The sequence below is a fragment of the Thunnus thynnus genome, chromosome 13 (assembly GCF_963924715.1).
Source record: "Thunnus thynnus chromosome 13, fThuThy2.1, whole genome shotgun sequence".
In the NCBI taxonomy this organism is placed as follows: domain Eukaryota; kingdom Metazoa; phylum Chordata; class Actinopteri; order Scombriformes; family Scombridae; genus Thunnus; species Thunnus thynnus.
In genome coordinates this window covers 18,490,818-18,503,414 of record NC_089529.1, presented here as the reverse complement: position 1 = coordinate 18,503,414, position 12,597 = coordinate 18,490,818, and the positions used below count along the sequence as shown (strand labels likewise).

Below are 12,597 nucleotides of genomic sequence, written 5' to 3'. Positions count from 1 at the left end.
CATTCTAAATTGACAGGCCTGTGCCTGCTATCGATAATTAGCGGTTGGAGTGGTGCAGCAGTTGAGAGAGCTGTCCCTCATTGCAAAGCGGGCCATGATGGTAAAAATGTAGAAAAACTTTACTGCTAGTGAAATGCAAACAATAGTTTCAGAAGTAGAAGCCAGATTTGGCTGGTAAACATGTCACTGGCACAACCGTTTGGAGCCTGATTGTGATTCCTGTATACAGCCTGCATACCACCACCACCACGACACAGTACGTCTGTAACAAAATAAAAAGTTGGTAAATGTGTGGATCTGTGGAAGTGATCTTAATAAATCTCTACTGCTGTGCCAGGCGCGCATTGTGTTTCATCTCTGTCCACAACAGGTTTCGATGTACTGAAAGCAGATGGCCCCTCCCTGTGCCACTACTGAACTGTCAGACTGTGAGGACACTGAACAGGCTGCTAGTTAACCAGCTGCATATATCACAGCCAAATCTGATGGGGGAAATTAATTGGTGTCACATTCCAATATGGAAATTCCGATATAAACTATTGTAATCTGAAAGTTGGAATAGGAAAATTTCATATCAAATTTATATTAATAATTCCATTACATTTATGATTATGATTTATGGATTACAATGTCTCAGCTATTCATTCATAATTAGTAGGGCTGTAGTCTGCTGGTCGACTGGTCGACTAGTTGGTCGATATGCCCTCGTCCGACTAAATTCTCATTGGTCGAATAATCTCTGTGTTATTTTCATAAGGAGAAAAGTGCTACAGTAATAGCGTTCCAGGAGTAATCCATTATTTCCTGCGGCGGGAGGGACAGACTAAGAAATTACCTGTGAATGTATTCAAAACACCCCCTGTTGTTTTCACAACTTTGAACTCGCCCAATGTAATGGAGACTGCTGGGTCTAACTGTACTCAATGTTTATTGAACATACTGAACGTCTACTGAATCTGTGTTTCTCCATAATGACACAACGAGAACCCCCGCGTTTAGGAGTCTCTGTGCAGCGCTGTTCCGGTACGTGAGTCAACCTCTGTCGTTGCCTGGGAAACTATTGGTAGTGTGGCTCCGTTAAGGAGTATGTTTGAGTAGCGAGCGGGAAAGTGCGAGGGGCAGAGAAGTGACGGTGGATGCGAGCGGGGAAGAGGAAAAGGTTAGTAGTAAGTTGTCAGTCTGGCAGTAAATATACAGTACAGACTACAGTGTATCAGTTAATAAATGCTAAAAAGTCAAGTCCGTTGTTTCCCCAAAGGCTGGAAAAGTGAAGGGGGTTAGCATCAAAGTTAGCAACAATGGGTTAGCCTCTCTGTCCCTTTGGTTGACTACAGCCCTAATAATTAGTAAATAAATTGTGTATTATTAGCAATTTTACACTTTTAAATTTTGTACATTTAGACCTTATCATGTTTAAGAGTAATTGTGGTTCTAATATACTGTTTACATTGAACAAATATTGACTATATCATTTTTTGAGACTGTGGGACGTTTATGATTTGCACATACACATGGTCTAAGGCAGTTCTAAATTTGTTCACTGAGTAAGAACAAATTCAACATATTGATGAATCCTGGATTTGTATTTAAAGCATTTGTACGCACAGTTTAAGCAAAGATTTGTGTGTAAGCACTGTTTGTGAATGAGGCCCATTGTCTTGTTTCATATTTCTGTTAGTTTTTTCTATTTGATGTGTAGTACAACTACCGTCTGTTTCCCTTCTCTCTGCATCCATCCCTACAGCTTGTCTCACTCCATGTAATTCTTTCTAACTGGAGTTGGATTCAGCATTAGCTGCTACTCACCAGTCAGCCGGGCCAGCTTGCTGGGCAGAACAGACTGTGGCTCAGGCTGGCCAGATGGAGGTGAGATTATCTCCCATTAGATAACATAATATTACGGTGGCCCTCATTCCCCAGAGATGAGCAGACCAGTCAACTAGTCTGCTCTTTCTTTAAGACAGCTTGTAGGTGATGAAGAGGATTTCTATTATTAGTAGTAGTTAGCAGTGAGGAACAGTGGTAGCAGGAAGGGAGTTACTGATATGAAAAATTATATACAGTATATTCCAGCAATGACTAATATTCATATCACTTTCTTTCCATGTCTTAAAATTATAAAGTATTTTATACCATCCAGCAGCAATGGTTTCTTTCATTGCCATTTTTTCCCTATTCATCTCACTTAAATGTACTACCCCAAATCATTTAAATTTAGTAACAGTAATGGTCTTGCAGAAGGTGTTCACAGGGACAAAATTAGGGACTGTTAGGGATTTCTCAGGGGCCCACCCATTTTAAAATAGTACAGCAGTGTGTATATTCAGGACAGTAGAGGCACTCAAATAAATGGCATGTTACACTACGTTACGTAAGATGAGCAGTTACCCTACAAACTAAGCAACCAAACAAAAAGCCAACCAAACAAATGTGTAAACAAACAACCAATAAAAGAGTCTGCATACTGAACTGGGTGGGTTAGGCTGATCCTCACAGATGCTGATCTGGTCCAGAGTGAGCTATAAATTTCCCAGATAATGACTGCAAGGGAGTTTTGAAAAAGAAGTTGGGATGCAGTCATTGCTCCAGGGGAAATGTCAGCCAAGAAGACAGACAGTATGTAACTCAACACTGTCATCTAGAGGAGCATTGGTGTAAATGTTTCAGGGGGTGATGGGAAAAACAGGAAGACACAACTCTGTTCTCTCTTTTGGTATTGGTGCTGATTTTGTTGTTTTAACAATCATCTGGCTCCAATCAAGGTTTCCAAACTTTAGGTACAGTAAATACCCCACATGGGAAAAGGAGTTTGAGGTTACACTAACTTTTCTGGCTTCTGGCTTCTATTATTGCATCCACCTTTGCTTTTTTGAATCCATGTTATGAACACAACTGCAGAATCATTGACTCATCACCTGTCATAAATGAAAGTGTACTGCCACCTTTCACTAAATCCAGCTCAACAGAACATAAATAACCCAACAGTTTCAGCGGTAATATTGTCAAAATATTGTGGACAAGACGTCTTGCCGCTGGTAAAGCCCAGCAAATAGCAGCACATTCAGCAAATTCTGAAACCATATTGGCTCCATAAAGCAATAAAACACTAAAAATAGAGCAATATGTGGGTAATTGAATAATAAACATTCTCTACTGACGGTCATATTTTCAGGCCGTCAACCTCAGCCTTTAACTTTGGACTTTATTGTTCACAGATGAAGCACTAAACTTTTCTGTGCATAAGGATTTCTGTAATATGGTATATGCATAGGCCAAATCAGTTTTTCATCAAAAATAAACCAGTATATTTTTGAATGCATCAAGAACTTGACTGAAAACATGCATGTCAGCTAAGCAATGTTTAAATCAACTGTCCACATATGTCCAGTTACTGTGTCACTAAATCACTTTGTGCTCACTGCATTATAGAAACATTTTCTATGGCTATAGTCTACATGGATGATAGGATATTTATTAACACGAGGAGAGACTTTTTTGTTTGTCTGATTGTAGTTTTCATTGTAGTGAACAGTGATCCTCACTGCAGAGTTCACATTGTTCAACTCTCATTTTTCAGATTACAGTCTGTGTATTTACACAAATCATTTAACTGTTGTCTGTCAAACCAGTTTGCTGCTTGAATGTGGTGTCGAATTATTATTTGAGAGGCAATTATACGCAACATAAAACATAACTGAGTAGACTGTGTAAACTACAACTACTACTGTGTTTTTTTTTCTCTCTGATCCTTGCCTGGCATGTAACATCATGTTTATATGCAACCTGCTTTTGTCATACTAAACATCATCAACTCATATTAAAAAGTCTCTTAAACAAATGGTTGATCAAACAAGTGATTTTTAAACCAAACTGAAATTTGTCACCAGCTTAGATTTTTTTTTAAGCACAGGAAATGAGGCACATCGTCTTCCTTTCCTTAACATTACCACAAGAATTTCTACAGGAAATATATCTTAAATGTTGAATTTACTAGTTTTCTCACTGCAGTGCCTACTGAAAAATGGAAACCCCAGAGTTAGGACAACGACATATTGAGGATTAAATAAGGACTTGCTGAAAGGAAGATCATGAAATTTTGGAATTAATTTCTTCTCCAGGCCTGAGAGGGAACATGTGAAAATGTGAGATGCCCCTGAGTGAATCCAGATGCAAAATATTCAAACCCAACAAGCTCTGCAAACTTGCTGAAACCAGATACTGAACACACACGAAGAGTGTGTCAATGTCAACATCCTGCTTACTTCCATCATACCCAGAATGTCTTTGACTGTTTCTGAGTTCCCAGAGCTGAAAAGACGCAGAACTGCAGAATAATTTGAAGTACTCGCCACTCGCCACTCGCCACGGTGTGTGAGCATAACATGAGATTAAAAAGCAATTCGTAACATATAGAAGCAATGTTTTATTTAGAGAGAAACAAATAAATCCCCATTAAAGTGTGACACTTGGACTTTGCAAAAATAATGGTGACACTAAAATACAGGTTGATTTTTCTTTCTATGTAAATTGATATTCAAAACAGATTATACATACAGAAGACGCATATACGTATAAACACTTGGCCATATGAGGGAGCGGCCTGGGAGCACAGACTGCTCCTGTAGGGTTTGCTTGAAATGCAAAGTACCTCCTTGATGTTGAGTTTGTAGGAATAGAAAAAGCACTCCATTTTCATTTTTGAATTATTCATTCATCCTAAGTGGGTTGTCATCCATTTAAGGAGCCCCCGTCTGTGTGTGTGTTTTGTGTATGTTAGCGCAAAGAAAGCCCAGAAGGGAGAAGAAAAAAATGGAAGATTGTGCTCTAACCATAAATTTCATATTTCTTCTTGTCAACCTTCGCTTAAGATTATGTGAGCTCTTGCATTTTAAAGGGTTTGCCTCATACCAGGAATAAGGAAGTCAATCAATGTGGTTCTACTATAAGATGACCAAGTTCATAAACAAAGTGAGAGTTTGTGGTTTCTTCTGCCACTTGGCTTAGACACACAGACAGATCTCACATTAACAGATTACCTTTTGGCAGATCAAGATGAAATTAGAAACATCTACAAAATTGATTTCAGCAGAAATGTGGCCAGTGATTTTCAGAAATATCAGCAAGTTTTCTTCATGGATTTGGTTTAAAAGCTGATCCTCCAGTGTCACGTTCAAATGCCAAAACTTGAGTGAATCGAACGGGCAGAAATTTTATGTATCTGTGTTGTATCATAATTACACCAGAATACTGCAATCTATGTGTTGTCAAGTTACAGTATTTTGTATGTTAGCTTGTGGATATACAAGCCAGGCAGTAAAGAATATGATATTTTTACTGACAAACAAGCAGCACATCAACAACAGTCAAAGCCCACTAACCAATCCAATCTGAACACATGGGAATAGTAGAGAGCCTCTATAAGCACTTACAGGTGATGACTGGAAATGATGAACCTTTTTCTAACCTGGGAGGGTCTTCCAGATTTACACGGCAATAAAAATGACAATGGTGTGGATCAAATCGTGCAGATTATTTCCTTTGATCTACCAACCAGCTGTGGTAAAATCTCCCCAGTTTGTTGAAACCTGTCACCCTGTATCATACACCCACTTCTCCCAGTGCACACTGGTCTTTCTTCTGCCGCACACCAAACAGCTATGGGTCCACAGGCCCTCTTTAATAGAGGTTACACCACTTGTACTTGACCCTACGACATATTGTTTAATATCACAAGGCCGATAACCTTCAAAGACAACTTTAATGTGCATGAGAAGACATGAACAACAGATGACACATCAAAGCATACAAAGTGAGTGGACTCTAAAATAAAGATTTAAGAATTTTAAGGGATGCAAACTAAAGCAACATCCTATAGAGACACATCTGTACCTAGACACATAAAGTATCTCTAAAAATATCAATTCTCATTATCTAATTTGTTTGGTTTTGAAAACAATGCTTTTGTGCAAACTGTATTTTTGTCTTCTTGAAAGGCATCAAAACTCAAATGAATCTCAAGAGAGTATAATAAAACAATACATGAAGAGATAAAGCGGAGCAGCTGTTTTTACAGTGATAAGCAAATGGTGGTATTCATGGTTCCTCAGTCCTGGAGAAAAGAAGACAGTGAGGAGGAGCCCCCCTCCCCAAATTTTCATTCATCCTTTCTGGGGGAAGAAGTAGAATGAGCTACTGTAGTCTTGTGCGGGAGAAAAGTTGGTGTTTCCTTTAGTCTTGCAGCTGTACAATCTATGGGTGTGGGCCAGAAATGGCTAACAACAGCTTTTGCAAAAATGATACGTGGCGTTTCCTACTGGCTCCACATTGGGCTGCAGGATTTGCTGAAGGTTAGTTATCGGTTCCTCTTGGAAATTGAAACCTTTTCCCGTCTGTGTCCAAATTCAATTGTCTCCTTGCACTTCCATTGGGTGAAGTACTTGCTCACTTCCGTCCCCTTCAAGTCCTTAAAATCATAGGACTGTACTAAGCCGTTTAAAGGCTCAACATGGTCCACGAGAGTGTTATTTTTTCCACCAGGTTTATTTGACAGTCCTCTCCTTTAAGATACATGAAGGGAATAAAGGTGGTGAGAAGACCTGAGTGAGACGCTCCAGCCGGCAGATGGTCAAGTCGGAATGTGGTGAGAGGTGGAGGCTTATAAAAGAAAAAAAAAAACAAACAAACCTTGGTGCCGTTTTAGACTGAAGCTCCCATTTTTTTTGTAATAACAGTGTAATTAGCCAATAATGACACTAGTTATACTGACACTAATTAGACTGAAATTACAGAAACTGTAGAGCGGTTATTTTAAATTGTTATGCAATGATTTCTTTAGAAGACAGAGATGAGTGCAAAGACCCCGTATAGGAGAGCGCAGGGATAAGCAACCAACAGCTGCTGCCCATCCATGGCCAATGCTGAGATGAAGATCTTTGAGGCTGAGAAACTGCACCAGCCAATGATTGCTGCCGTTAGTATAATTCCCATCATGCCCCTACAGCGGACGAGAAGAAAGCAGGAAGTTAGCTTTGATTATTTTAATGGCTACCTGAAGGAAAGGAATGTTTATACAGTTTTTAAAATGTACAGTTATTTGTGAAGCTCCAGTCACACACCGAACAAAAGTTACAAAAATTGAAAAATAAGTTGCTAACATAAGCAACCAACAATCATTTAGAAGTCTCACTATATCAATACGATAAAACCCTATCTGGATCATTTATTCTGTAGTCAACAGACTTAATTTAAACGTTATATTAACATCCATAAACTATACTGTTTTCCTGTGTACTCACTGTAAAGAGAGGAGGACTCCAAAGCTGGATAGGAGGATCATGGGGAGGAGGCAGTATCCCAGCACGCTGGCCACACAGCCGAAGGAGACGCCCGTCATACTCATTAGGTTGAGGAGGCAGTACATGCCGAGGCAGCCAATTGCACTGATACCGTACACATAGCCAAACTGGATCTTTCCTGACTGTGAAAGGTTAAAAAAAAGACAAAAAAAAAGACATATGTATATGCACATACATGATGACAGCTGGTGTACAGATATATATGCATTTGTAGCATAAGTTGTAGAAGAATGTCTGTTTTTACTAATACACCGTCTTAAGAATTATTGTTCACCAATATTAATCAAATGATTTACCAAGAGTAGTGTTGCTCCGAATGCCAAACAGAAGACCATGGGGCCAGCCAGGTCTGTCTCATTCATGATGCTACCGTCTGCTGCCTTCATCGGATGGAGCACCGTAAGAGTCTTCTGCCAGATGTGATCAAAGTTGATTCCTAATTCTAAGACATAGCAGGGAGAACACACATCAGGCATTTTGGATGCTAGAACTATGATGAAACAAGTCTGTAGGAAAAAATTAGAAAAAATAAGTACAAAATAGTTGTATTGGAACTTACTGCTTATGTGTGACTGGTTTGCTATATAAAAACCAAGAAACCTCTCTCTTACAGGAATATTCTTGTCTGTCAGAGCTTTGCTCGGGGATATAGACAGAAAGGACAACACTCCCTGTGACAGACGTGTGATTACTTCAGCCTGCAGTGCCGTCTCAGATGGATTAAACTAGTAAAGAATCTAGTGTGATTAAAAAAAGCTGACATCAATTTCTCAAAGTGTGAGAAACTGGAAATGTAACTACCGTGAATGGAATCTTGAATAACTTGGTCCAAATATCAAGTCCACGACCCGACATAATTAACAGCTAAGCTAGTTTATCTGCAGTAGATGTTTAATACTTTATAACCAGAATTTGAGTATTTCCATAACGATAACTTCCCTCACAGAGAACCAGGTCTCCTTATATCACATGGCATATACAACACATGTGTCTACACTGATTTTTTACACTATATTAAATCAAGAAGTTGAGTTTCTTGCAATGATTAACATCATGTTCATTATTTTTAAGGCATGGTTAGCTGTCCATTTGTCAAAACATGATTTGACAGCATTTAAAAGCAGCTGGTGCTGGAGGAGCCCTCTGTCAGATATGAAGGTACTGACACATAGAAAATGGATTGCAGGGTGCGGAGCTCAGGAAGCAATCACTGTTAATCGTGATCATTAATCAGCACTAGGGCTATTGTGAATGATAAAGGGTTATGTATGAGGCTGTGTATGTCTGTTATAATAAGATGTAGTGATGTCCTTTAGTTGTATGTAGGGCTGCATCTAATGATCATTTTCATTATTGATTTATCTATTGACTATTTTTATAATAAAAAAATGAATTGTTTAGTTTATAGAATGTCAGTCAGTGGTATTCACTCTTAATATCACTCATAAGAATCTCACACGTAACCCCCTTCCTTTTAAACCAACATGTAGCAAAATGTTTACATACAGTACAAGAGAATGAAAGACAAGAGAAAGAGAATAAAGAGAAGAAAGATGAAGCTCTTCTACTTTGGAGCTGAAGGTGAAGGAACTTTGCTGATAAATAGGTATAACAATTTTGTGATATGTATAACTAGCTATCGCTGTTCTTATTTCTTCTGCTGTACTCTGGCATCTCTTGCAAAATTGATCTTGGTCTCTTGGAGATTACCTGATGTAAGGTTATATATGTAATGTATTGGAAGGTGGGGATTTGTTTTTCCATTGATATACATGAATAAGGAAACACTAAACAGAGTACATCTGTATGAGCTGACACTGAACACTATAGAGACAGAGTTAATTTAAAATAGTAAAATGGCCTTTATTATGCAGCCTTTTGTATCGTGCTTATTATTACAATAACACACACATACTATGAAAGTGGAAAACAGCTTTAAATTAAATATATAATAAATCGAATCATATAATTTAATTGCAGCCCTCATCACACATTTTAATTTCACATTAGTATCCATTCCTCTGTGCTGGTTTGTGTGTAACTGCACAGCATATACAGGATGTCTATGAAAAAATACCACAAAAGTTTGGCAAAGTGGAGTCTGTCAATTTTGCAGTCACATTGGCAGGTAGCCAGCATTTGATCCACCAGTTTTTTGTATTCTATCCTAATTTTCTTGCAGCTATGAGATTCTCGGAATCTCAACAGGCGAATTAAACTTTAATTTTACGCCTTAAGAACAGATCTTAAGTCCATGTCCTACAAGTGATACCGCAGACCGATTTCAACATGAACACTAAACATTTATATTTTAGGAATTCAGCTGGTGCTCTTGTAAAGATAACTTGCAGCTTTTAGCAAAAGTTGATAAACTGTCCAACTATTGATTACTTTCATGAGCTGATTATTTCTACACTTTACAGGAAGTTGTGAGAGTCAAAAAAAAAGTATTCAATTTTCAGTAATATGAAACAGAGAAAATAAAGAAAATCGTCACTTTTGAGAGGGAGGACCTATAAAAATAGTCATTAAGTACTTTTAGACAGACAGAATAACAAACAACTGATAATTTTAGCAGCAGTCACTTCCCTTGTTGTATTTTTGCACTTTTAAATGAGAAAATAAAAAAACAACAGAGGTGCCCTGTAACAGCCAAAGACGTAGGTCATTGCTTCCAGATTGTGGTTCACCTACCTTCTAGCAACGGTGGCTCGTCATCAAAGCTGCTACCATACATGGATTGTGACGGGGATGGCGTGTAGGTCTGTGTGGGCTGGAAGATTTGTCCTGTGTATGGCTGCTGGGGCTGCATCATCCCTGGGGAAGGGTATCCCATGGGCTGGGAGTAGTCGTACTGACCATATTGTCTGGGAAATACATAATAATGATGCTCAACGGGACTCTTTAACTGAAAGGACATTAAGTAACTTTCTCAAATTTGTACACTTGTCACATGACCACAGCACACAGTGAAATGTAGTTTTCAAAAATACACTTAAAAGATGTCAAATAAGGTGTACGCTCGGACAATTAAATGTCATGGCACATATATTTGTAATGATGTTGCTTCTGGAGGTGTCAACAGCTGAGGGACAATCAGGTAAGGAGGGCTCTCTTCACTTACTTGTGGGCATTGTCAGTGTTGCTGTAGCCATAGCCGGCCTGGCTTTGGTCATCTACACTGTAGCTGGACTGGTAAAAGTCTGTGTTGAAGTTGTCAAACCCTGACATCTCTCACTCTGTCAGAGGAAAGAAACAGAAACACAACTTGTCAGGTAGGATGATCATTCAGGAGGTATTTACCTTAATTCCTACAGTCTAAATAGCCATACTCTATATACTTTACATACCATCTGCAAGCCTTGTTTCATCCCTTGTCACATAGTTGATCATATTGCCTGTTTTAAATGGGTGTCACTTCAAATTTTAGTTTCTTGAGTGCCGCTCTATTGGACACCTACACTCACACAGCACTTTATTAGGAACAATTGTACAATCTAATGCAATCCAATACAACAGCTCTGCCATAAATTCTCCTTTGAACACCTTTGAATTATATGGAAAAGTGTTCCTAATATTTTGTTCACCCGGGAGGCAACATATAGCATTTTTCAATGTAATGCACTCCAGTACACCACCACCAGCGCCCACTATGATTTCAATAAACATAAATAATAAACATAAAGTAGAATTATCACCTTTCTAACAAAACTGAAAATGTATGAGCTTCATAAAAGTAGAATTTATGGCAGAGCTGTTGTATTGGATTTCATTAGACTGCACAGGTGTACCTAATAAAATGCTCAGTGAGTGTATGGGTGGACTAAAATATGTCCAAACATATTTGACTCACGTGAAACATCTGAGTTTTTTGTGGTGTTTTATCATTCAAAATGAAAAATTAGCCTCTCAGTTAACTTTCATGTGTGGCAGCACAGAGAAAATGAGAACGGTGATGGAGTAAACAACGACGTGGAGCTCAACAACCTTGTCTTTCAGCGATAATTGACATCTCTACCAACAATTAAAAACACGTTTAACATTAGGAATCGTTCATAAATCCATCACATATTTACATTTAACTCTTAAACTTATGGGCCGTTGCCAAATTGGTAGCTTAACTAACGCTACGTGATAGAAGTCGCTGTCTCCTATTTGAATATCCATCGGTAAATATTTAGATTACTAACTTATTTCTTATCGTTATTTAAAATAACGTTAATGTTACCTGCGTATCATTTAAAGACAACTGTAAGCCAAGGTAGCAGTCACGCAATCAGCTCCACACACAAAACCAATATAAAAATGGTGTGCTGTAGGTCTGTTATTAATGCTAGTCTTATATTGGCTTTATCAACTATCAAACTACCAGAGAATCACCGCCTCCTAAAGAATAATCTTGTCAGAAATACAGAAAAAGAGGCTAATCTTTGGGTGGCTAATGTACCGTTAACTCAGCTGCTAGTTGGTTAGCTAATGCTAGCTACAATAGTTGTGGAGAGCTGGTTTGCGTGTCTGGCGGTGACTTTCAATGTCCATTTAACTTTTCATACACACTTATTATTTTCGAGTTATAAATGCATCGCTACTGCAAACGCTTACCTGTAATGTTTGACAAATCTACTCAAAGCCCTGCCAACTCGGTTGCGGCTGCTACGTGTCAGGAGAAAAGGTAAATCTTCCGGGATGATACGTAGCCAACGGAAGCCGTTAGGGAAGTGCAAAGTGCCCTTTGCCGAACATGTGGCGCCTTCTACAGACGACTGATGGCATTACATGATTGATAAAAATACATGATAGTCACCAACGACAGGAGCAGGAACGACAGGCTGGTGTACTCTGCAGTACAAGAATGTATAAAACTAGAAAAGACTACGATTTGTACGTATCAAAGCTAATGTTTTCATGAAAATGCAACTGAAAATGCTGATAAATCCTCATGCAGTTCCTTAAATTGGATCTTTCCTGATTTAGAAATTCTGTTTTTTTTCTAATAAGCGGGAAGACATTATGGAAGAAGAGATATTTTGACGATAAAGGTCAAAAACATTTGGCATGCTTGGACTTTCTAGTGTTAATGTTTAGTACAACTATGGAAAAGAACATCAGCATGATAATAGACTATACATTTTTTAGGGTCATGGATCAAATGAATAGGCCAAGTACTTTTTAATGCATACAAAATGGACTTAAAATACCAACAAAGCACTAAAAGGTCACTCACTACTGTGTGCAGAAACAT

At 38.4% G+C, this 12,597-nt stretch overlaps 1 protein-coding gene across 2 annotated transcripts in view; it reads right to left on the bottom strand.

The window, feature by feature from the left end:
- The window catches only part of yipf5 (Yip1 domain family, member 5), a 145,800-nt gene extending 133,727 nt beyond the window's left edge, over positions 1–12,073 (bottom strand). The window contains exons 1-6 of one of the 2 annotated variants that reach the window (XR_010931174.1): positions 11,958–12,073; positions 10,480–10,594; positions 10,050–10,222; positions 7,652–7,797; positions 7,296–7,477; positions 5,955–6,994 (exon numbers count right to left, since the gene is read on the bottom strand). Coding sequence is in view for 1 of the 2 variants with exons in the window: in XM_067608481.1 (XP_067464582.1) it covers positions 6,832–6,994; positions 7,296–7,477; positions 7,652–7,797; positions 10,050–10,222; positions 10,480–10,586 (771 nt within the window). In the remaining variant the exon portion in view is untranslated. Of the gene's footprint in view, positions 1–5,739; positions 6,995–7,295; positions 7,478–7,651; positions 7,798–10,049; positions 10,223–10,479; positions 10,595–11,957 lie in introns of those variants that run through there. The other variant, XM_067608481.1, reaches the window with a different exon arrangement.
- Positions 12,074–12,597: the final 524 nt, after the last annotated feature.